The sequence below is a fragment of the Varroa jacobsoni genome, unplaced genomic scaffold, assembly GCF_002532875.2.
Source record: "Varroa jacobsoni isolate VJ856 unplaced genomic scaffold, vjacob_1.0 scaffold_1457, whole genome shotgun sequence".
Lineage (NCBI taxonomy): Eukaryota > Metazoa > Arthropoda > Arachnida > Mesostigmata > Varroidae > Varroa > Varroa jacobsoni.
Window position 1 is genome coordinate 456,353 of NW_019214359.1, and position 25,836 is coordinate 482,188.

Consider the following 25,836-nt stretch of genomic DNA (forward strand, 5'->3'; position numbering starts at 1 on the left):
TTGCTGCAACTTCGAGCCTGATAGCTTGCGGTCCTAAAATTTCAGATGCGTAATGGACACGTGTTTTCCTCACGAAAGGTTACCTAAAACATGGATTCGAACGCTCTTTGCCATATTTTGAAGCTCCTAAAAAGAATTCTGCTTTTATTTTTTTTTATTTAAAATGAAAGTTAAAAATTATGACCTTCAATCCATATGAACTAAAGCAACGTTGAAAGATTTCTTTTCGTTTACACGCAACTGCTTCAAAAAAAAAACGCGGAATAGAGAAATGGTGGTAAATATATTTTAAGTAACTGTATTCTGATTAATAAGGTTCACATAGCTTCCTTAATCGCCCAAAACCGTTCCTCTGTTGTTTCGCAAGTACTAACGGCAGTCGGCATCACCGTCTGATAAATACAAACACTGACAGAGAAATAATTTTAAAACATACAGCTTTACATGTTTATCTAACGAAGTTCAATTTACACGATGAGCAATGCCTATAGTTCTACCAAAATAATAATTCTCTTGCAATGAACGCTGGCCGCCGGAGGCGAACAAACGACTATATTTAGTCTATTTAAGCTCAATCCGCCACATCCCATAGTTATGAATCAGATTGTTCATATTTTTCCAGAACTATCAAAGTGCGCCAATACTATTAGGTCTTATAGACATAACTGAAGAATTTGAATACGTTCGTATCGAAATTTAAAATGACAGGACACACCAGCTATTTTTTCTGCACCTTTGATAACTGTTCCTATGCAAAAAAAATTCACTTCACTTAGTCATGTGCTTGTTCGAGTACCTTAAAGAAATAGGATGCTTTTCAACTCCACCAATTTAGCTGAAAGGCGGCTTCGAGCACGTTCCGTTTGTGCAGTATCATCTGACCGTAGCACAACCAGTGAGCGAATATAACGTTTAGCGCTCGCTAGCAGTTGCTTAGAGACGACAAAGTGGGTATAGAGTGAGGGGACTGGGTTAAAAGTGTAATAGTAATCCTGCAGTACCTGTAAATTGCCACCCTGTTTTACGCTGTCTACCACATCGTTCAATGATACGTCTGGTCGGAAGCCCGCCCATTTCAAAATTCCGCTACTGCCATGGACCTGCATATCGCTAGGAAATATTTAAAAGGCTATCCTTAACGAATATAATTTCAAAAACCGTTTGCATACTGATCTTCTATTGATCCCTGAAAAAAGCAGTTCGGCAGATAAAAATGTTGATTTGGCTATTATTAGTACGAAAAGTGAAACCGCATCCGGGCCAAAAGATACTTGCGTCATTGTTAGCATTGTTTCTGACGCCATGATGCTGGCGGTAGTTAGACGCTCATTTACCATACCTGAAAATCGTGATACTTGCAACTTAAAATGGACGACTTTTTAGTTTGATTGTCATTTTAATGATCCTGTCGATATCTCATTGTTGCATGAGGGTACATGAACGAAATAAGGGCTCGACTTAGTGTGTCCCCAGTGGCGCAATCGGTTAGCGCACGGTACTTATAAGGCAGTCGCCGTGAGCAATGCCGGGGTTGTGAGTTCGAGCCTCACCTGGGGAATAATTTTGAGCCTTCAACCTCCTAATCTTAACATAATATTATTAACAATGTAGTGATGACAAACACATATACATAAGAATCGCGTCGGAATTCCAGCTAGGAATAACGTTTTTATGAAAAATTCTATTTTAATTTAATATAGATCTGGACATAGGAGAAAGTGGCATCGTATGGCTCTATTGCCGAAGTTCCTTTAATGCTTCTATTATTTGTGCATAAATTTGGGCTTTGTGGACTTATAGTGGAGTATGTTGTTGTTGTAACTTATATACTTAACGTGTATACCTTTTCAGATTTTCATTCAGACTGATGTGATTCAGATGCGTTTACCAACACGATTTATTACCAAGAAAGCGAAGTGGTCATTCCCTATAAGCTAGAATCAATGAATACTTGAATACTAGGAGTATTCAAACTGTTTAACACTGATGTAACCTGCTATAGGCTAAGCAAAATCAATAAGCCTCATCAAAACTTTAGGTTGTGAAGTTTCAATGCTTACCTCACATTTATTATTGTGTCTTTTAGACCACTCTGTGTTTAGAAACGCTGCCTTAAACACAAAAGCCTCACAAGGACATGTAAATACTACACGGATTATTTAAATAAGGTAAACGATCTTAAGAGAAATACTTTTGAGATATATCTTCTGCGGCATTTTCCTAAAATGGTAATACGACAAATAATCTCCCGGAATATTTTTAGTTCATTCACAAAGGCAACCAAAGCTTGACCCTTCTGCTAACTAAAAAAAGTTTATTATAAGGTGCTAGAACAATAGACACCTTTTGACATTGGTACATGGAAAATGTACGTTACCATAGATTGCGTTGTAGTTCCTCAATCAACAGTAGTGCATCTGTTGGACTATAGTAGAAACGATCTACTATGCCTTTGCTATATTTACAATACTGCCTACAGGTAGATACATACTTTGTCCACAAATACATCCTGTTTCACCCGTGCCTTAAAAAACAAGTTTTAATACGTTTGAGTTAGAAATAGAAAAACAAAGGGACAGGAAGGTGCGCAAAGATTTTGGGGGAACCTTACACTTGAGTGGGTATGTATATAACAGTTCTTGCAATAACTTTTTCTGCTCATTAGGTTATCGCAGCAAAAATACATTGTAAAAATACGTTGTACTGACGCGCATGCGTTCAGTAGCTCAAAAAAGCCCGTTCTTTCTCGAAAAAAGAAACAGCAAATTCATAATGATAAAGAATGATGTTTTCACAATTTTAGCTGTTGTCCGATCTCTGATCTACGTTACCGCCAATTTTTATGCAGCCGCTAAATATCCAAGGAAGATTTCTATGAGGCAAACCGGAAGATTCTTAATAGATTTTTTATTCAGAGGGCTCAAAATTTCGTTGCAAAGACGTGCAAAGCCATTTTTGATAGAGAAATTAACGGTTTAAAAAAATATCAATTGTCAATTAAACGAGCTTTGGCCCTTTTGAGGCTTTTTACGGCTTTTTGCGCCGTGAGTGATTTCTGGCTGTTTCGAACCCAAGTATTTTTAAGAATTTTGGTTGGCTATTAGATTAAAATTTAATTCCGCTTGAATTTTTTTGTTTGCACTTTACACTTTTACCTGTTTTTTTTTTTTTTCGTATTCGAGCCACACTGGCAAGTTTATGTTTACCAAATCGCTTTATTGACGATTACTGTTTGAGGTCATTTGCGGATTAATCAATCTTCCGATCTTTTGAGAATAACTAGCGAATGGTTAGATTCCGAAGCAAACGGCTTAGGTTGAAAAGTAGACAAACAAATATTGTGTTTAGTATGACTCAGTAAACAATAACCTACTGAGAACGTCTAGGCATTTGGGCATTTCGCATTACTTCAATGCAATTCAAGGGGATAATATATATTTACATATACACCAGGACGCCATCTACCTCGTACGTACAAATAAACACTGATATTAATAGCCTACACAGCATTATAGTGACGTAAGGAACAGTGTGAATCCGCCGGCGAATGGAGTAAAACATGAAGAGGGGTTAGCATGCAAGCATCTGCAAATACGTGAGAGGTGACATCGGTACACGCAGCTCACGTACAACGCAACTGACGTTACGAGGTTACATTACCAAACAAGTAGCTTCTCAGTGTGATTTACCGGCGTAGTGGTGCTTGATCTCCGCTAAAATAAAAATTAGCATTTTTGACTATTAGATAAAAACAATGTCGGAATTTTTGTAGTACACTTCAAAGCTACTTAGCATTATATTTTATTGAACTATCTGTTTTTATTTTATTACTCTTAGAAACAAAGCACTGAAAAAACATTCCATTTAGACGCTGTGGACTGTTCGTAGCCATTTTCAACACATGCCTTTAGCGATATATATGAAAGGATCTAAGATCATTTTAGTATGTAGGAGAGTAAAAGGGAAAGATACTTTTTTTAAACAAGTTCCGTAATAAAATAGAATTAGTTTTTAGGAATATTTTTAATAATAATAATTTCATAATATTAGCAGTGAACTTTGAGGTACCAATGAAAGAGAGTATTAATTTAGCTTCACAAAATTTTCATATCCTTTTTCCCCACTGTCCGAGCCATTATCTTCAGACAAGGTTTTTGTATGCACGATTTGTTGGTTTTATTAGCAAACTTTTTTTTAATAGGGGATAGTTGTCCTAAAACAATTACAGATACTACAAATTTACTTGTAACCACCTTCGATTAGTTGTATCTTTACCTTGGTTCATTTCGGTAAAGTTGAGCTGTGACTCTTGTAACTTTTTACTTAAGCCCACGTAGATACTATTCTTAGCTCCTGGATTCCATCTGCCTTATATACAAAAATGACTTTGCACAGAATCTACCTAGTATGCTGCTTCACAAACCTCAGATCTAAATTTCAAAATATATTTCGAGCCAAGTGGACGTACTCCATGGAGATACGTAAATAGCATTTTGAGCATGCTTCTACAAATCGATTTGCTTCAATGCGCCGTTAACACACTGACAGACGAGGGTTTTCCAGTTTCAAAAGTTTAATACTAGTACATGTGTCACGCAGCTAATAATATATAAAAGCATTAAATTATACAAACAACCCATCGCCAAAATATCTAAAAATAGCTGCAATTTATTTCGTTTTCATGGGCAGAAACTGTCGAGTACAGTGTAAGTAGCAATGCTATAATTTTTTTTCCTTTAATTAGACCAAATTTTGTTACCAAAAATTGACACTCGAACACTTCTGAAAGATTCGCCCTCGTGTTATGTGCTTGCGCACTTACGCCTGAGTACATAAACTTCGTGGCTTTGCAAATCCCCCATCTGTTGCAATAGTGAATTTTATCATGTCTTTTCTTTGTTGAAACTTTGTTGAAGCTATAATTATTCTTTTGATTTTTTGAACTGCAAAATCTCCCTTAAATAAACGAAAAAATCTTGAGTGTTCAATAGGTATTTTTGTCAAACGACTTCCAACTAATGAATGACGTGTATCTCATTATCTAAGGATAGTCTTCCTCAATAGCGCGCAAACTGAGCTCATTTTTCTCCCAATATGCTATATCGTAACAAATTAGATATATTTTCTCTTCTAAGTCTGCTAACCCTGTAATCTGCGGCAATACATTGTAGCCCTGAGTTTCTAATCGTCGTTTTTACTCGCCTTTTTTCTTTGTAACATTACTTCTCATGTATTTTATGTTTATAGTAATATAATATTCTGCATTTTGTCCTAATTTTTTTTATAATTATATGATCGCCTTCATCGTTGCTTTGTGCATCCTAAACATTCTTAGTGTCCAAGAAGCCACTCACAGTACCGTTGTAGTCAATGTAAAAATCGTACTAACTACGATTTACCACATACCAGTTGCTTATATATATATATATATATATATATGCAGAGGTATTTTTCTGCTTAAAACTCAGTGAAATCTTCTCGTTTCTTACATAACTTTCCTCTTTTTCCCTTGATTTATTAAACTGTATCACTTCATTTTGTTTTCATTTTACTGACAAAACCATAAGATCAGTCATAATAATTGTGATGACACAAGGTAATGATACTTACCTCCAGGTGTGCTACGTATTATCATGCATGTAGATCGATTTTGTCTTATGTTATTTTACAAATGTCCGCCCGGCTGGGTGGATAACATGGCGACAGTGGCTCTAAAATAAGTGACATCTATTTTCTTTTTTTGTTTGTTTCCATCGTTTCTATTCCTTTACCTTTAGTTCAATATCAGGCTATTTTCATCTTCGTTCCATCAAAAAAATAACAACCAACATGATGCGCCGCCGCGCAGCAGCCTCACTCATTACAGTTTTTATATCATAATTACATATATGTATGTATTTATGTAATATACGTGTCCAGAAACATTTTTGAATGTGACAGACACTGATCTAGGGCTTATATCTCTTCTCTACTTTGGACTAGAACCTTTCCATCGCCATTGAACAAGGGGCGGGAGGCACTCAGTCTTATCAGTGGTATTTCGAGCCCTCGATCTGTTCATGTTCGTAAATCTCACTCTGCTTGTCGTCTATATCCTGTTCTTTCTATAACCAGAGTTGCCAGAATTCACGTACTAGTTATTTCTCTATCCCTGTCAGATGCATATACAGCATTTTCCTTTATATTCTTCTCATCGATATTGTGTGTACAGTTTTAACAGGAGCTTGTAGGCACCTTTAGAAACATCGACGCATACTAACAATCAGCGTCGAGGTCCACTAGGAGTTCGATATTCTATTCCTTTGTCTGTTGAACGCTCGAGCGTATTTCTCGTCCTACTTTGTTAATCAAATATCTCTATCCTTCTATGTCTGCGTGGGAGTGCGCGTGCGCACGTTTGTGTGTGTGCGCATATTCATAGGAATCTATAGTACAGGTTCATTTCGGATTTTATATTAAGTTTTGTTAAAATTAAAGTGTTCATTCACATATTGATGAGGAATGATAGTGGAGTATCGGCATCATACACCAGAAGTAATTAATACGGTAATTATCGTCGGTACGTTTAACGGCATAGTAAAAATAAGACAAAAATATAAAATATACTAGTGTGTCATCATCGTTATAATAACCATCCTATCATAATAAATCGTCCCCTGCTTTACAACATTACCGGTCAGGGTGCTTCACTTCGTAGGTCGTCACCCTTTAACACTGAACCTTTCTTTTATAAGCCGTAACGTGTAAATCATTAGTTTATGCTGGATGGAGTCGTATGCACGGATGCGTTCAGCTTATGCAAATGCAACCGTGATACGAGAGAACTTCGCTATGAACGGTCGTGAAGAGCCGATGAGAACTCTCTTCTAATATCATTCTGTTACAGTAGGTTGTTCGAGCAATCATGCAGCAACAGATGGCAGGATGGTTTTGAAAAACAGACATAGCCTCATTTTTCGTCTTTGATTTGACATCGAACCTTGAAAGTTGTCCGGGCTTGCGTTCATCAGCAGCATCATTAAATGCCTCAACGGCCCGCTTTATAATAAGCAGTTGTCCATCCGTGCAGTGGAACCCTTCACATCTATTCGTTCATTCACACCCATTAAGCACATGTACTAATTGACACGCAACGCACCGCAGACTGATGCATTACGTCATTTAAATACTAAAAGGTCCTTGGGTTTTTTTGCCCACCTTTTTCCTAGCGTAAGGAAAGAATAAAGACAGCTTTGTGTCTCTCTAATGGCTTCTGCATCGATTAACTGAACACTGTAGGAAGGGTGTAGACTCTAGCCAAAACATTTTCTCTTGTGGCACATTATTGCTTTTACTCAACCTTGCCGTTCTTGAGCAGCTCTTCAGGATTCGGCGGTTTGGTAACATTTAGCCAAGCTGGCACATCCTCCTCTTTTGGCGTGTACGTCCACAACGCCGAGTGATCTATTTTTTCACTTCGTTTTTCCTGCTCCTTTTGAATCAGTTCGACTGGTTTTTTTTCATCCTCGACATAGCCAATCTGCTTGCCTAAGTGCAATCGCTGATAGTATTTCCATTCGTCTTTAGGAGTGCCACGCTTTAGCATGCCATCCCACTGAAGTTCGACCATGCCGCCACGATTCGCAATTATCGATCGAACCCTATTAGCATACTCCATACTCGTTTCATCGGGCTTCTTACGCATTGGCTCCATGAACCACACGTCGGCAACGATTGCCCACGATGTCATCATTCGTAATAGATACATCACGTAACCGTGCTTCGACGAATCCCAGAAAGCGTCACCAAATGCTGGATTGTATCGTATAGCACACGGGTAGATGGGCGCTTTAGAGAACAAAACAGACAAAACATTCATTAATTATTGGATTTCAGACTTAAATTAATTCAGGAAAGCTCCCGAAAAAAAAACAGTACTCCAGTAACAGTAACAGCATCAGCAGTATAAGAAAATCATTGATTTCAAATATTTTGAAGTAATAAACGTACGCATTATATACTTTAAACAATAAACGCATAGTAGAAACCTCTTCAGCAACTTCACTATCTATAAAATACTTACCATCAACTTCAAAGGATCCTTTCTTGAACATCATGACGGAAGTGTTATTGACACAGGTGCCTTCTGGGAAGATCAAAATGGGCAGGTTGTTGGGATTGTCAACGTGTTTCTTCATTCGGGCAGCCGTCTCCAGCCGATCTTTGTCTTCCCCACGCTCAAACCAGATGTGGTTACACATGCGACTCAGATAGTTTTGTAGAAGACCTAGAAAACCTCCCTGGTTTTGGCCGACCTAGAAGCACCGGCAAAATGAAACAAGGAAATTTGTATTCAATGCGTCTTGTATTAAAAAAAAAAAACTTAAAAGAACACCTACATAAATTCGATGCATATTATTCTGTAAGAAAGGCTTCTATCTACACAAACCATGGCGTAGACGTTATTTTGGCATAGGATGCAAACATCAAGAGGTGAAGTGTGATTAGCGACACATATGCCACCCTGCTTTGCCTGATTCTCCAGATTGTGGTAAGTAATCGTTGCCGAAATGGCGCGGCCCATCATTCGGAACACTACCAACGATACCGTCGAGTACAACCACCGTTTAAATCTGTTTCCAGCCAAGCGCAAAGAAAGTTCATGATTTAGTAGTCATTTTCATAAGTAATAATCGTACCAATTCCTAAAAACACAATATAAGAAAAGTTAGTTACAGATTTTAGAATTCGAAATTTACTAATGAAGAAATGGAAAATCTTTTTTTCTTATAGGGATAATGGAAACGTTTCCCTTCGTCTACTTCAAATTTAATTCATTTAAAAGTATTAAGTATGACCAACTGTGGCACATAGTTGTTATGTACTGCTTAAATACCTCTAATGGGTTCTTCAATTACAGCTGGCAAATTCGTTTGTTCTATGCTCCAGAACTCGAAAGATTATCAATGCAATCGGCTACCTTACGTTCCGAAAGTGTAGTTATGTCGTAACTACTAAAAATTAATTATTTTCTGAGGCAAACAAAATACCATACGTGGCAAAAAGGAAAAGGCATAATAATTACTCCTCCAAATCAGACATATCATCCGTCTGCTTTCAGCCGTTCGCTAGCCGGTAGCAAATAAAAATCAAATCCGAAGCGTCTCAAACAAAGGTCTGTATTTAGTTATGAAACGCTCCAAGAGTGAGACATGCACAGAAATCTTATTTCAAATTCTTACCGTGCAGTAAACCTGAGAATAGCATGAAACGAAATGACAGGGTTGTTACTATAGTTTATAGACAAGCACTTGTTCCGTCGCTCCTTAACAACCTTTTATTAATTAAAATATTTTCAATATAATTATTTAAGTGCAATATGTTATTAAATATTACATCATAGAAAGTACGCACGTTATTTTTTGACAATCAATTTAAAAAAATATTTTACAGAGCGCATATGGATATATTTATATCTCAAAAAATCATAATACTTTCTGATTGGTCATTTTCTTTTTCCAATAATAAAAAAGCTAGACATTTCGTAGCTAGCTTTTCGTAAGTAGAAACCATTCGATTTTTTTTAAAGATAATGATTTATTCTCGAAAAAAAGGTATAAGGTCCGACAGCGTTGTGGAGCACTATACTTATAAAACAACTTATAAAAACACAAGCGTATTTTTTGAGATTTAATGAAAAACGTCTAGAAGCAGACCCAGAAAAAGGCGAGTCGTGATTTCTATTCCTGTAGCAACATCTCAGCATGGTATTGTTGAGATCACCATTGAACCTACCGCTTCTAATACATCTGAGCGTCTTCGTTCCTCCAGTAATGAAGAAGTAAGTAATATCAAACAACTACCGATAGGTTTAGTCCTAATGGGGCCTTTCAAAAATAAACAGTACTGAAATAAATGACTTATACTATACGTCTAAACTATACGAAAAGTAAACATTACGACATTCATACGATGGAGCAAAGTAATACGACGAATAAACTATGGAATATATAAATTCAAATCCATAATAATTACTGATATAAACGTACCTGGAAGGGCACCTGAAATAATTGCTTGTATTTAATTTGCATTCGTTTTTAAAATGACAGCACTTGCGGGATAATTAACTATTAAAAAAAAAAATAGCAAAATGTGCTATCACCAAAGTGCACTAATTCTGCGGCAGCACAGTTTCTATGTAGTGACAAGATACGTGAAAGGTAGAAAGGCATTTAATATCGCTTGTCATTAACATTTATAATTGTTTACTTCGCGGAAAATTTCGTGTACATGACCTTCCATTTGATCAATTATCATAGGCATACATTAGGCAATATCCTACCTGGAGTCTTTCAGTAATCCAATGAATGAGCCGAAAATAACAAGAATTAACACAGCCTGGAAAGTAAGGATCACACGGATAGGGAATAGAAGAAGATACCGGATCAAACAGCCCAAAGCCCATACCACCGTCAGACGCCAACTGTAAGAACGTAATAGAGCCACCAAAACGGATAGAATGGTTTACATATTGTTTGCCTAAATCTAGCTATTCTAAATCACATAAAGGATGATCACTTAGGTATAAGTAGCCTAATGACTATTATGGCTAGTCCATACCATGAAACGAGAGCCTTGTGCACGATACTACATATAGTGTTCCAAAGCAGCAAACGATTCTCCTAATGTCTTTCACAGCTCAATAAAATAGGTTTTCCTTAAGAAAGTGCTACGAACGATTACTCCAACTACTTCTATTACACTGTGCAACTGCTCGTCACAGATGTACCGCATGATTCTCAGTATATAATCTATACAGATTGACTCTGAAGCTTTCCAGCCGCGGCCCGGCAGAGATTGTCCCTTTCTCAGATTGGAGCCATGAACAGCTATAAACAACGAAGGCCGGTGTGATAACCTGGTCTGTTTTCGTTTTTACAACAGAACACGCATGCTAACGCAGCTGAGTTTTCGAGCGTGAACATTAGTTTTAAATATAAAAGCAGTGACATCCACTCGATTTCATTCATACTTACTGTGAATCGGTCGATGCGTCTTTGCCTGTGTAGGTCTGTGTTCTAGAAAAGGGTGGCCCAGTGCATCTGAATACCCGAATTGAAACAACCTCATTGACGACAAATGGTAAGTGATTTTTTATACATACACTGGCATACTGCTATTACCGACGGGAATTCGTAATTCGTCATAGGTTAAGAGAACTGTTAAGCATGGCCGTAGTGTAACATAGGCGTATGTAGATTTACAGTTTCATTATTGCGTGCTAGCTGACTCCGATGTTCAATTGATTGAACACTTTACCAAACAACCGCATCGTACTACCGCTAAATTTCTTCTACCGGTCTGCTCTACGCTATCGTTATCGACTTTCCACTTGCTGCAAGCGACATACAGCTTTGCCACTAAAGCATCAGCACTGGTCAATCCCCTTGCAAGAAAGTGGCAGCGACCGGCTTAATCTATTTTTGCTATTCTCTCGTTCTGACAAATAAGCGCGGTTGTAGATAGAGACAAACGCGCACAGATGCGCAGCGATAATAGCTCTTTTCTACGAGCCAGAGTCATCAATTTAGCTGCTTTTTTTCGTGTGATAACATTACGATGCTGTCTTTTCGTTGTTATAGAAACACTTAATCAATTTGTCAAGTACTCGACAGACGGTTATTCAGGTGTGAGAGTGTCATCATAGCTCCACCTCCTTTGGACGTCAACGGTCGATACCCGGAGGTATTATGGTTATGGACTTTTAGAAAATCGTCTTCGCTGCCTCAAGCAGTGCCCATCGAGACAACCAGACTCGCACGACTGCTGGTTTGAGATCGCCCTATGTGTTTCAGTCGTTCACCGTTAGGTGGTGGTTAAGTTGCAGCTAGCCGCCCCTATTGTCGAACAGTTTGAAGAGAACACTCGATTCGACTCAACGTTGACGAGAGGGAGAGTGGCACGAACTAACAAACGAGTGATTTCGTGAATTCGAACGCTTTAATATATTGAATCACTGTGTATCGCTGTCAGATCGGTTATAGCAAAAATGCGTCTTATTATAGTGAACAGCGAAGTAGATGTCTGTGACTTTGCAGCGAAACACATACGTAAGCGGATCTATGAGTTCAAGCCAACGAGAGCCAGGTTAGCATCGTCTGCTAGGGTTAAATTATCTCTGCAATTAAAGATGATAGAGTTCATTTCATAGAGAACGAAATATTTAGCGAAATTTATGAAAATACACAAGCGACAGATGAAAGCAACAAACAGAAAAAGCCACACCAAATAATTGTCAAACATAACTTAAATAAATTGTTACGTGGGTTTTTTGAAATTGCATGTTTTTGGCGACCATGTTTTGCAAAAATCCAAAAAAGGCCATTTGTGTTAGGCCTTCCGACGGGCGGCACTCCAATCAGAATGTACAGAATATTGACAGAGTTTCAGCGTCAAGGGGCTATATCTTTCCGTGATGTCGTTACGTTTAACATGGACGAGTATGTAGGCCTTCCTATTGAACACCCCGAAAGTTACCACTCGTACATGTGGCAGAACTTCTTCAAGCATGTCGACATCGAACCAGAGAACGTGAACATCCTAGATGGGAATGCTGTCAGTCTAGAAGCGGAGTGCAAACGTTACGAAGACAAAATTAAGGTAAGTGAATTGGCGACTGACACGCAACTTCGATAAATAGAGCTCGAATCAAAAATTGCCAGGAGGTCCTGCAGGCCCCGAGATATACCGCGAGAAATCTTGACCGACAGTAAAAAGCTGGCAGGCGCCCGGCACGGCGGCTTTTCCGTTTTCATCGCATTACCCACGTTTTTTTCCAAAACGTAGGTAATGCGCTATTGCTGTCATGTCGACTGGTCTCCGTGTTTATCGAAGCTACATAAACTGGGGTTACCCCAAACATAATCTATGGAGTTACTCGCTAGAGAAATTGTATGCGCTGTAAGATCTGATCGACAGAACAACCGTTGAACGAAACTAATTTTTTGTTAAAGCTAAAACTGCACTAAAACAAGATTAGCTAACGTTGATTGCTCCAATTTTGTTTGAAATGTTGGTATTAGTTCAGCTTAATAAACGAGATATGGTTAGATGTACAGGTCTAACAGTCACACGAAATAATGCAACTGATAGTACCTTTTTGTGTGGTTGATGCTACTAACGTGACAACTACTGTATTCGTGCTGTTACTCAATTTTCGGAGGTGTTGTGTCCACTTTGTTGACTCGCAACTTGAATCAAGTGTGTGACTAAGATAAGATATATCGTCCAGTGTATTTGTATGCCGGTCACATTCCAGTCGTATGGTGGCGTTAATCTATTCATCGGAGGTATCGGTCCTGACGGACATATAGCCTTCAATGAGCCAGGGTCCAGTCTCACGTCTCGTACGCGGGTAAAGACGCTCAACAAGGACACGTTGCGGGCAAATGCAAGATTCTTTGACAACGACATCACAAAAGTCCCGAGACAGGTGCTTTCCGCATGATTAGTCTCTGAAATTTAAAAAGTCCTTGATTACCTGTTTACGGTGTTTCCCAGTCTTTTTCCACACGTGTACCGATGTGCGCGAACGTTAACTTTCGTGCGAATTTCCGTTACAGGCTCTAACAGTTGGCGTGCAAACTATAATGGATGCTAAGGAAGTCCTCATTATGGTAAGCGGCATCCACAAGGCGTTGGCTCTCCGGCAAGCGATTGAAGAGGGTATCAATCATATGTGCACGGCGTCCGCTCTTCAAATGCATCCAAGAGCTATATTCGTTTGCGATGAAGACGCAACAATGGAACTGCGCATGAAAACTGTCAAGTACTATAAGGATCTCGTGGATTCACATAACAATCTCCTAAACTGAGACGAAGGCCGAAGGTATCTTTACTATTTACGATACAATCAGATGAATGTATCAGTTCGACTTAAAACAACACAAAAATACATAGTGAATTACACTTTCGACGTGTTTCAGCCTAACCGGCTGGCAGGGAATAAATTACAATCGCCAGCAAAGAAGGTTATTATATACATTTTCCAACTTATTTTATCAATAAAATCTGGCCTGCTTAGCATTGAACTTTCTCTTCTAGAATATTTTTTTGATCAAAAAGGTTTACTATTCGCTTACTTACAATGTCAGCTAGCATATTGAAATCCTAGAAGTTGTAAGTAGTGGTGTCGAGATATACTTAGACAACGTCAGCTAGCGCATTGAAATCCCTAGAGGTTAATAACTTCTAGGTACAAGTATTGGTGAAACGAAATTCCATCGGTACCCTGATAGTTGTAGCTGTCCCTTCTACGACAGGTTGACAGTACCTCTCTGTCTACCATTTAGTAATTCAAAGGGAAAGAACGGAAGAGGGTAGTACCTATATATTCACTCCATTTGCTATTTTACTGCGGAATTTTACACTCCATTTGCTATTATTACTGCGGAATTTTGCTGGAAGGTCGAACTGTGTCGAAATTAGACCACTCCTGCGTCCTGCCGATTGCATTCAGTATGGCCAAAGTGCTGAGAGAAAGTTTTTTTCAGCTGTTCTTCATTCAGAGTCCGAACCCATATACTAAAGACATTCATTCAGAGTCCGAACCCATATACTAAAGACATTCATTCAGAGTCCGAACCCATATACTAAAGACATTCTATGCGCAGCGTGTAAACCGCGAGGGATTTTTAGCGTGTAAACAGCGAGGGATTTTTATACGCACACAGCGTGTAATTCTGTCATTATCAAGACACAATACAGCGAGGAATTTAAACGGATAAACGACAAAGACCAATAAGCACCAGTTATTTCAACAATAATTAAACACCAGAAAGGATGACATAAAAACGATCACTTATTATCACAGTAATAATATCACTTGTAAACATCACAAAAAACACATACCTGATGAACTGGTAGTTCTTATTAGTGCGGGTTAGCAGGTTCCAGGAAGCGAGCTCTTCGGCTGCGAATCGTTTCGTGAAGTCGTCGTCGACAATCGCTTCAACGCCCCTTTTAATCAACGGAAAAACGTCGTTTAATTGAAAGTCCTTGCCGACCGGTCGTTCGAGCGTCACTAGCGGCTGAGTTGGGGCCACTTGCATATTGTCCTTCTCAATCATCTACGGTAGACCCCCACACATACATGGACAAAAATAGTAAAAAAGGTTAATTCCGAAGATCTAAACGATAGAAAATACTGCTATTTGATAGACTCATAGATACCATAATTATGCTGATCGATACCATAATTATTTATTCAATGAGTACACAATTTGGATGCAACGGTTAACAGTCTGGTGCAAAAACTGCGCTACGAAAGATTTTTTTTAAGGGTCAGATCGAAAACAAAAAGGGGAGCATTAAAAAACCCGAAGTTGAGCGTTTATGCATACAGGCTCTATTTGTACCTCTTTGGACGGGGAAAGAAGTTCTTCGTCCTCAGTGTCCGGCTCATGAGTACAATTAACCCTTCGTTGTGACCCGACGCTGAGGTGGATCGGGTCCTGACTTTTGCCAACATTGGGGCCTTGGGAAGACGACTGTCCGGCGCTTCCACCAGCTGGACTAGCGTTATTGAATCTTGAAGTGTCCAATTTACTCAAGTCGGGCCGGACGCAAGTACTCCGTCGCTGGATCACTTTGGCCACTCGGTGCCGCTCGACCTTAACCGCACCAAACTGTAAATAAGACGACAGTCTTAGTAATTACGCCAATCGGTGAAGGTGTTTTGCTTTTTGTTTAGCACAGCAATGTTTTATCAACATATGTTGTGTACGCGTACAGATTGAGGCCAAACTTAATTGCGCCTGGCTCTTATGAAATGAACGCATTTTATGAGCCAACACATGGCATGTTAATATTACAGCTATATAGTGGTTGAATATACTGAAAATCAAAGAATAGGTTGAGCTCATTGACAGTAAAAGTAGCCACTTGACGAACGAGGGCAAACGATTGAGGCAGTGCTATTTATGAACCGAATCATGAGTGCAGAATGAGTACTCCACGGAAGTACCCCTCAGAACGATAATTTTAAGAAATTAAATTGCTTGACATAATTTTAGCGGATACTAAATACTAAACAATCCAAATTCAATAGGTTTTAAGGAAACATTTTGTAACCATATTCCGTGCGGCAAATGTTGCACTAACTCTATTATTTCGGCTAAAATGCTAAGCTAACTTGACTGTATTCTATATTTGCACGTTGGCTTAAATTTAAGGACTAATTATATAACGTGTCTATACTTACCGTAAATACAACTCACTTTAGATTGGATTAGAGTTTCGGTTGGCTAAGACCTATGAGGCTGCAAGATGTACTGACTAATGTGTTTCTATTTATCACTCGACCCTTTCATTTAATTAGTTGATTTTATCGACACGGAACTATCTCAATATGTTTGCACATTTTCGAATTTTTTAAGTATCATATAGACAAGAAATTACCTATCTTGCGGTAGGACTAGTCAGACGAAGCTATCTCATGCTGATTTTCTTTCTAGCATCGAATGTGCTTTTGCATGCGTCTAACCACATGGGACAGTGGTGTTTTTCAAAAATTTTGCCATGGACTTTGTTCGGATATTTTAACATTGTTTTCCAAAGTCTTCTCTGTCACCCCGTCTTTCCTTTTTGGAAACATATTTGGACTATGTCAGTCACTAAAGATTAACAAAAAGACATTCGACCTTCCTGGTCTTATCGTTAAGACAGACTGTTTGGTGTTGTAAACTGATTGTAGCTGCACCATAATTTTATATATATAAAATCGAAGTTTACAAAATTTTAAATTTAGTATATTAAACCTAGATTTTTCATGCAATTAATTAAAACATGGGTAAGAAAAAAGGTCACAATTGGTTAGAGTTCTAAGCGCGATCGACACGAACCGCTTTTGTTGAATCAAGCGTCTTTAAAAAAATTGCAATTAAGGTACCACAGAATTAAGCGTTGAATATAATAATCTATTTAACTTTTCGCAAATTAGAAAAACGTAAAAATGTATTTGTTCGAATGCACGGAACACTCAGCCTGTCGTTTAATAAACCTTACGTGAATCCGGCCCACGCAAGGCGCTAATTGGAAATGCTCCAAGCAAGACTACAGTGCTCGTGAGTCCATCTACGGAGTCTCCATTATCTGCTCACATCGAAGCGAAAATGCGGGATGCTAGATAGAGGCCATTTTTTAAACTACTCGAGACAACGTTAAACCAGAGTTTCAATAATTTTCCTGTTATATCATATCCAGCAATCTTGTCACTTAAACGTTTCCGTGTCAGTGGCGCCACAAAGATTTGGCACAACGGCGCTGGACGTTTTCCTGCGACCCGAAGGCGACAATCATATTTTGTAGGTACTACTCCAAAATAGACGTGTCGATCATACTTTACTTCCTAAAAATCATTATGGCCGCAGCAACTGTTTTCAGCTAAATTGAACTCAGCTAAATTACGTAGCGATTAATTAATCTTACTCAGTCTCTACGCATGCGAATCTCCGCGAAACTTAAGGAAAAGTTTAGATTTAATATTTAGGTTTTCCTTTATTGTTTCTAGATGCATTCGATCTCCAGCCTCGGTAATGTCTCAAATCTATTTTATAGATCGGAATGCCTGTGTAAAAAAAATCTATTTGTATAACTTTAAACGCAAATCAGCAACTCCGACCATTGAGTAGTAATAAACTCCAGCTCTCGCATTTTCAAGAAAGACGATGCCTTAAGTCTATACTCGTTTTACATACACTTCAATGCAAATTTATTTGCTATATAGGCATTTCAACTTCGTACAAGCTTGGGGCTTTATACCGGCATACACATGTACACATGTGAACCGATATGCAAACAACCATAGGTTGCTTAATTTGACTTTGAAGGCAGAGACGATACGTTAACGACACATGGTATATGAGAATTATGAATCCATATAATATGAAAAGATTGTGAATATTTACCAGGTCTTTCACATGTCTTCTTCGAACACAATAAAGGTAAATTTAGGCTAATTAGCAATGCAGAGAAACATTATACAATACGCTCCCAAAAAGACCATGCGCATACTATATCTTCTACCATTTTCTTTTTATATATAACCTTCTATCAGCCGGAATATCCAAAATGTCTAAAGTATTAAAACTTTTGCAGAAGATTGCATCATGAACGCGAAAGACTTTCACTAGTTGTAAAAGTTGAACTCATTAAATCAACCCATGATTGGAAACGAGATAACCCTTTGTAAAACTTCAATCATATCGACAGCTTGTATACTCCTGAGCCTATCAGAGAGAACTCGAACAAAAGCTAGTTTTAAAAAAATGTGCATTTATATTAAAAAATAGTAGTGAAATTATATCCGTGATTACTTTAAGGCAAACTGTTGGAAATTAATGATTTTAATTTTACGGTTATAGCTACTTTTCACATGATCCCAAATTAGTATCAATTCCTTATAAAAGTGTCGTCCCTGTATTCAATTTACGCAAAATCCAGGTAATACATTAATGTCGATCAGCAATTGCTTTAATAATGACACTAAGTTTGGAATAAACATAATATGACAGAGCTACAACGCCGTTTCATTATCAAACATTTATAGACCAGCAACAATTCTATATACCCTAATTTGTTGTACGTAATTAATGTACGTACTTGTTCGAAAAAAAACTGGCAATACAAAAAAATAGTTATCCAGATAAGTAAGGTTTCGTTTGCACTTCCGCTGCTGAAACGCTTGGAAATATAAATCAATTTTGTTCCTTTACTAAACTGTGCTTTCCGTATTCCTTAATTCGTACTAGCCAGGAGCTACTGCAGAAGAGGCTGCGCGGAATGCATTCGTTATATTTTGACCCTTGACCTCAAATGGTCGCCTAACGAAACTAGATATCAATAATCGCATACGACGGCTCAGCAAAGAGATGAATACAACACTTCTCACAGTTCGTCACCTTTCACAGTTGGCCCAATAATAACCAATGAGCACTCGCTGTTATTGAGTAAAGCAAAAGGAGATCCTATTATCAGTATTGTGTAGACAGTTTTCCTTCTATCTATTTCCGGCTGACGACTGAGAAATGTTAACTATCGACAGATACGAAAATGCAGCATTTACCTATTTCGTCAAAGTTACACTTCTCAAAGCCTTCACAGCGGTACGCCGAGTCAGGGAAAGAAGCCAGGCAGTGCAATGACCACATGACACCGTTGTGCGCTTCAAAGTATATTTGATCGAGTTCCACGGGCAACACATTTCGGACTTCAAGCTAACATTATCCCTAAACATAAATATGACCGAAAATAGCTAACTATTGACGGCCGAAGCCGAAGCAGGTAAATATTGTATATCAAAACATTTGGCTCTTATTGTGCAATACGATTAAACCGTATATACGCCCTTGTATGGTGTGGTAGAAACGTACTTGCCCAGTAAAACTAAGCTATAAGCGCGGGAGAATCATACTCTTAATAACTGTTCTTGATTTTCTACACAGTCAAATAAGGAAATTCACAAATCAAACCCATAATGTTAAGTGTTAAATATAATAATAATAAATAACGTGAATATTGTGAACTAATAGTAACGAGAACTATACGAAGTTCACGTAAGCAATCGTTCTCTGTTGTTTAAACCTAAATTATTCAAAATTTTCATTTTATAAGTTTATCTAATGTATGAAAATATTAAAAATTTGAAGCTCAGAAAAACGAAACGTGAGAGTTCGCGTATGCTTAGAGTTATTGTAGAGCCTTTCACAAAAAAAAGCATTGAACTAGACAAAATAATTGGCTGGGTGTTTACAGTCTATATGGTGTTACCGAATAAAAACTTTTGATATGTTTAATGGATGAATATGTTTAATTCTGCGTTCCGTTTTACACAAAACTTGCCAAGTCAATAAAAAATGTCACTCACAAATCCATCAGTTAGTGTCGTCCGTAGTTCCGACGATTGATACGCTCGTTGTTTTTATATATAGCTTTAAGTAAACACAGTAAAAATGGTACCATATAAATGACTTGAATTGCGTTGATTGCGCTCACCACATGGCCCATCTTTATTTGATGATTTTGTCCGACTCACTTATGTAAGTAATAGTTAGCAACGTTGCAGATTAACTAAACTATTTCATTAAATTCAACTAAATTCACTAAGAGAATCGCAGTGCTCTGCATTTGGAGTAAATGCGATCTATATCATCCCTCAAAAAAATAAATAGGTACCGAAAATAAATAGGAACAAACAATTGTATCTGAACTGAAACGATGGCTATAGATCCAGTCTTAGGGGCCTCTGAGTCAACCATTAAACTGCTGAGAAAATGGAATTTAAGCCCTGGTGAACGCACATATTTACCAATTTAGTAATTATCATCATATTAATTTACAATTAAGTAATTATCAACCCACAATCTACGCATAGGTCCTGAACGGCGTTCCTATCGGCGTCGCTCTCTTACGGGGACATCTAACAAAGATTCGTGAATCAAGAGGCACATGCGTATTAGGAGCAACACGGTCGGTTCGAATATTTGTGACAATTTAGGTGGACGAATATGCACTTACTGGCCACATCGACTAGAGACATTTTGTTACGCTGCCGAATTTAAGAGCATTATTAATTAGTTATTTAAGAGCATATTGGAAGGGCAAAAGGCCTGTTGCATGAAAACTGACGAAACGTCATTTTTTCAAAATGGAGGCTTACATGTTAAAGACCATTTACTATATTTCCATACCCAAAAAAAAGTCCCATCGGCAAATTTACAGATGAAATATTATGAAGACCATCAGACAGAGAAGTGCCGGCTTCGGAGAAATTATTTCTGTACTGCCTGGCGCACTTAAGTTCTCAACTTTTGGTTCAAACATATTAGGCCATGGTCAGTGGCTTCGAGGATAATGGTAGATGCAATGGTAGATGAATGCAACAGATCTCATTTTTTGTTTTCAGATACTTCACGAGTAAGCGGCCCCTAAATGTGATTTAAAATTTTATGAATACTAATATTTAAAAAAATGTCTAAATATTGAAGTTCTCGAACCAATGCTTTTTGTTGGATGCTCGGCCACCCATGGTGCGTTCAGAGACTTCAGCCTTTGAAACAACCTTTAGGAAGGAGCGTTATATAATATTGCTTATAGAATCCACTCTGCTTATTAGAAGTACAAGATTTCTGAACCATTGTTCTATAGGTTTATTTGTTCTCCTAAATAAATTTGCCTTCAAGAATTTAAATGTTTCTGTCATGTTATAGAGCGTCCTCTAGACACTACCATTATAGTTGTTCGTTTAGGAACATTGGGCCGACGCAAATATTAATTTTTCCGATTGAAGTGCCATGTTAATTGCCTCTGATGAGCGATGCATATTGAAGGCAACAAAGACCACAGTTGCAAAGAACTGCTATTCCTATCACATCGGTAACAAACTAGCTTTTGTTTGGTTCGTATTTGACCCATAATATATCGCAACGTTTGTCATTGGCCGTTGTGCATCACCTATTTCAGCTCTTTGAAGACATCGGACCCAGGGGGCTCTGGAAGGCACACTACGTGGCGCCCAAATTGACAGGTTTGATTAGAAGGAGTAAAAATTACATTTTTGAAATGCAACGACTACAGTATATGAATAGCAGTAGTTTCATTAATACGTGCCAGTTCCCAAAGGACCTTAAAGGTGCACATACTGCATTGGCCACGGTCGTACCAGCAAAGTAAAAATGAGCCTAAAAACAATTTCAAAATGATAGCTATAGACGTATTAAGTATACGGTTTCCTGTTTCCAGATGCGCGTTTAATTCAAGAAAACAGAGTACGAATCGTGTTATTTACACTATATTTGGTTTGTCAATAATCGATGCACCAAAATGTATCAAAAGGATATGATAACTCAAGTTAGAGGTCGTTTAGGACTTATTTGCTTATGAACTTAGAATTAAACCGCAGACGAGTTTCCTATGCGGTGGGAAACAAACTTTCCCTTTGTCGACACGCCTAACGTAACTCAATTTGCTTTGTTCGGGCCCAAGGCTGAATACGAGTTACACGTTTATAAGGTCCCTTATGTCCTAAACAAAGCGACAGCAGGTTTCGTTTAATACTGGTTACTAACAGCTGCAATAGAGGCGCTGCACGTAATTTGAATGGTGGATCACGTCAAGAGCTGAGGCCGATGATCGAAATTTACCAGATAGCAGATAAACGAATTTGGGAAGCCCTTTCGTATACTCAGACAAGTGTCTAATCGACGGCCCCCATCGTAAAAAGATTAGCTTTTTATAGAAATCGATAAACAGTACAAAATGCATACTTCTCTTTACTTTTTACCTTCTTTCTGTAATAAGTTACTGGCTATCTGTCGACCGACAGGCGGTCTCTTGAAATACCAGCATTTCCTGCGGGCAAAGTTCGCTTAGCCGCTTTCAATTAAATTGCTAATGAAAATCACAGGGCCAGTGGTAACAATGTCCTTGGTCACCTATATGATCATTGTTGTCTTAGAGGTTAACCATAACATGCCCAATTAGCTTTGTTCTGCCAAAGCATATTTCTACCAAAACTGGTCCACTTCAATCAAATTCGCGGCTGTAAGCGGGTAACGCGCCAGAGAATGGCCCGTTGTAGCAATGACTCGCCACGACAGAGATAGTACCGAGTTGCGATAAGCTGGTGCAGAGCAACACCGTCAACATTATACTAATCGTCTGAGGGAAGACGGCGTGGAACGAGAAAAAACGATGGCAAAGAAATTATAATAATAACTTTAATAATTGCTAGCGTTTCTGTAGCAATCGCGCTAGCTCGCAGCTGTATTCAATATTTATTTCGAATTGTATGTCGTACCTGCGATGAGTGAATCTTTCAACGAAGGAGCGTCGGGTCAAGCAATTTGGTCGCATCATGACGTACAGCGACAATGGAGAGATACATGGATACGAGTACCTATTCATATAATTGATCCATTATTGAAAGCAGATACTCATACCGTGTGTGCAAATATTGAAAAACCGCATTTGGGCATAAATTCGCTACAAAAATGATAGCCGAGAGCAAAATCAGTGACAGAAAAAAAACTGCCGATTGCTTTTTCCAGGAAACTGGCAGTAAATAAAGGTTAATACTCAGCATGGTGAGTTCCGTGGATTATTTTTATCTGATCACTACATGCATCGACCGTGGATATCTTCGCCCTTGCAAACTTCAGTTTCTGCAAAGCCGCTCAACCTAACAAGTGTATGAGTGCCTATTTTTTTTCCTGAAATCATGACGGCGTGATAAAAATCGGCAAGTACACAACCGACTGGAAATCGAACGTGATCGAAAATTTCAATTGCACAATGAAGATAATAAGAAACAATTTAACTGGATACCACTGACATCGTCGAAAACCCGCTTAAAGTAAGTGGAAGTCTTTGCGCGTGTTAGTAGATTTGACATGGCGACAGAAATTCAATCCAAAATATTATATTTGTTAATTAATTCCTATCGTATACTAGCGGGCTGCTAGGCCAACGAACAAAATGTGTTTACCTTACCCAAGTGAAAATTGCCTTTAGGTTAGCCTAAGCTCACAGCGATAGTACAAAACTGACGAATTGATAAGTGGTTCATTGGATTACACACGGTACACCAAAAAGAAACATCTAACTGTCGTTGTTTATATGGTATGCATCAGACAGTAGTAAATACCTATATTCATCCACACTTAGAACAGCATTGACTACACACTACTGCTCCTTTTGTTGTTCGAATGTCGTCACGTTCCACTCACCGCAAACAGCCGGTATAGGAGTTTCACATACATATCACGGCCCCCTAATGAAACGTTAAATATTCCGCACATGCCGAGTGTCCACGCAGTCCACACGTAGAACGTATACGGGTTCCACCCCGTCGGAAATATGATGAATACTAGCCATTGTACGAGGCTGACGCAAAACCACGAAATGCCGATACAGATATAATATATAAGCAGGTTAAAAAATGAGATTACGTCCAACATTTTGATGTCACCACACAGCCAGTGCTAGGTTCTCTGCCGCCCGAATGGGCGATTGTGGCTATTGCAGCTGCCACTTAGCGGCGGTTGGGCAGACAACTGCCCAACTGCCCAATTCGCAACACCTCTCTTCGTTTGCTTAGACACAGTGGAATAGTATTGTTGACGCTACAAAAAGCCACCGTTAGCATCTGCGCTGCATGCGCTGCTTTTGCTGTTATTATTACTCAGTCATAAACAAACAAGGAACACTCGTCTCTCTTCAGGCTCTGCCTTCACTCAGTAAGTCAACGTGTTTCAATATAGTTTACGAAGATGGCAGGGCTTGGTCGAAATGATGGTGAATCGATTTGGGTGCATTGATTTCGGCGACGAGGATTGAACAATCGATCTGACAAAAAATAAACAACGGGAAGAACTACTCCTATTGCTTTGCGTTCATTATTATTATTATTCTTATTATTATTATGATCCCTGTTGAAGTTCCTGCTGATATTGGTATTGTTGCTATGGGCAATTCGTCGTCACTCAAATCTCCATATGAATAAAGGAGAATCGGAAGCCCCGAACCAAAAAATTACTTAGAAAATGGGCGCTTGACGGGTGACTGCCTGGTAAAGAAGTGCGAAGATCCGAAAAGCGCTCAAACAAAGAAGAGTCACACACGAACCGGTCGACGACACAGTTACTTCATTTCTATGTACTTCTAGGAGTAGCATTCATTAAACCCTCAATTGCTGAGGTACTTGAATTCAATGTACGTTGATGAATAGCTTAGCACCGTCTGCCTATCTGCCAGTCTGCCACTGCACTGGGGTTTCTGTTTTCTGATGCCACTCCGCTACGGCTGTTTCGTGGATCAGCAACTCACCCCCCAATCGGCAACACGGCATAATAACAAACAAGACAGGACTGTTGCTGCTACGGTTGCGTAATTACCACAAATAACAGCACACGTTTGCTAATTTGTAGAGCGCTGCAGGCAAAACAGAATGACAGCGAACGGGTAAAGTAAATGGTAGAAGCGGCAAACCGACAAACGCTGTAACGACAACTACAACAGAACGGACCGGGAGACGACTCTATTATGGCCTCCTCAGTGGGCTGTTCTGCAAACCAGTTGGCAGAGACAGTCTGTCACACAAGCTTGAAGACAGAACACAATACAACAAAAAACTCATAGATGGGCACGCAAAGAACGTGAAGCACAATGCCGCATGTAACAAATAGTGCAACTTGCTTGCAAAGCTGAGACCAGACCTGCGCCTACAATACAAATAGGTATGAGTCCACGCAGGCGCACACACTGACACAACGCCGACCTGACAAAGCTTAGACACGTAGTTAAAAATTAAGGAGTATATAGGACCTGGCAGAAGCGTTCGCTAGAAGCTACATTTAGCTGCGCTACTAGGTGATGGAGATGTATTGTGTGGTAAATGTTGGCTAAAAATTTATTTATTTATTTATAACGAGCAACCGTTAACCGAAGACGAACAGCATAACGCGAGAGAGAATGACTACTTTTTTCAAGTTACAGTTTCAACATCTACAAAATGCGCATCGATGATAGTAGGATTCTTACTGTACATATGAACTGATTATTACACACTAAACTTTTTCATTTCTGCAAGTAGTTTCTTTCTTGCAATTTTTCGCGATTAAAAATAAGGTAGGCCGCAATCAGTGCTCGAAAATACCTTCCAATAACGAGCCCCGCAAATGCAAGAGTTTATTGGTTATTTATCTAGCAAGAATTTTATAGTGAAGTGTGCACTGGAGCGGGAAAATTTTTGCATAAAAACACGAGAAAAACGTGCGTAACTAGTGTAGCTGCTAACGAAAC

The 25,836-nt window shown here is 38.7% G+C and overlaps 2 protein-coding genes and 1 non-coding gene across 4 annotated transcripts; 2 read left to right on the plus strand and 1 right to left on the minus strand.

Moving 5' to 3' along the window:
- Positions 1–264: 264 nt before the first annotated feature.
- Gpat4 (Glycerol-3-phosphate acyltransferase 4) lies at positions 265–25,270 on the minus strand. 2 transcript variants are annotated; one of them, XM_022850398.2, is made up of 9 exons: positions 23,763–25,270; positions 15,396–15,665; positions 14,890–15,107; positions 10,322–10,462; positions 9,222–9,233; positions 8,429–8,612; positions 8,063–8,294; positions 797–7,827; positions 265–408 (listed from the first exon to the last, which is right to left on the minus strand). In XM_022850398.2, exons 1-8 carry the CDS (start codon positions 23,991–23,993, stop codon positions 7,331–7,333), a joined length of 1,785 nt encoding a protein of 594 aa, XP_022706133.1. In that variant the 5' UTR covers positions 23,994–25,270; the 3' UTR covers positions 265–408; positions 797–7,330. The 2 variants fall into 2 exon arrangements, with proteins under 2 accessions (XP_022706133.1, XP_022706135.1); XM_022850400.2 differs by lacking the exon at positions 9,222–9,233.
- Positions 1,467–1,558, plus strand: TRNAI-UAU (transfer RNA isoleucine (anticodon UAU)). The gene is given in 2 exon segments: positions 1,467–1,504; positions 1,523–1,558. It is a non-coding gene; the product is annotated as a tRNA-Ile (tRNA).
- On the plus strand, positions 10,986–14,074 carry Oscillin (glucosamine-6-phosphate isomerase Oscillin). Its single transcript, XM_022850402.2, has 5 exons — positions 10,986–11,121; positions 11,622–12,126; positions 12,360–12,639; positions 13,298–13,471; positions 13,602–14,074. Exons 2-5 carry the CDS (start codon positions 12,029–12,031, stop codon positions 13,851–13,853), a joined length of 804 nt encoding a protein of 267 aa, XP_022706137.1. The 5' UTR covers positions 10,986–11,121; positions 11,622–12,028; the 3' UTR covers positions 13,854–14,074.
- Positions 25,271–25,836: the final 566 nt, after the last annotated feature.

Bases quoted from the DNA above. Each gene is read 5' to 3' on its own strand.
- Oscillin (XM_022850402.2), top strand. From the start codon at position 12,029: ATGCGTCTTATTATAGTGAACAGCGAAGTAGATGTCTGTGACTTTGCA. The intron at 12,640-13,297 runs GTAAGTGAATTG...GTCACATTCCAG, and splicing joins GTTACGAAGACAAAATTAAG to TCGTATGGTGGCGTTAATCT. The intron at 13,472-13,601 runs GTGCTTTCCGCA...TTTCCGTTACAG, and splicing joins TCACAAAAGTCCCGAGACAG to GCTCTAACAGTTGGCGTGCA.
- Gpat4 (XM_022850398.2), bottom strand. From the start codon at position 23,993: ATGTTGGACGTAATCTCATTTTTTAACCTGCTTATATATTATATCTGT. The intron at 15,666-23,762 runs GTGAGTGGAACG...TCTTATTTACAG, and splicing joins TCCTATACCGGCTGTTTGCG to TTTGGTGCGGTTAAGGTCGA. The intron at 15,108-15,395 runs GTACAAATAGAG...GGTCTACCGTAG, and splicing joins TTCTTTCCCCGTCCAAAGAG to ATGATTGAGAAGGACAATAT.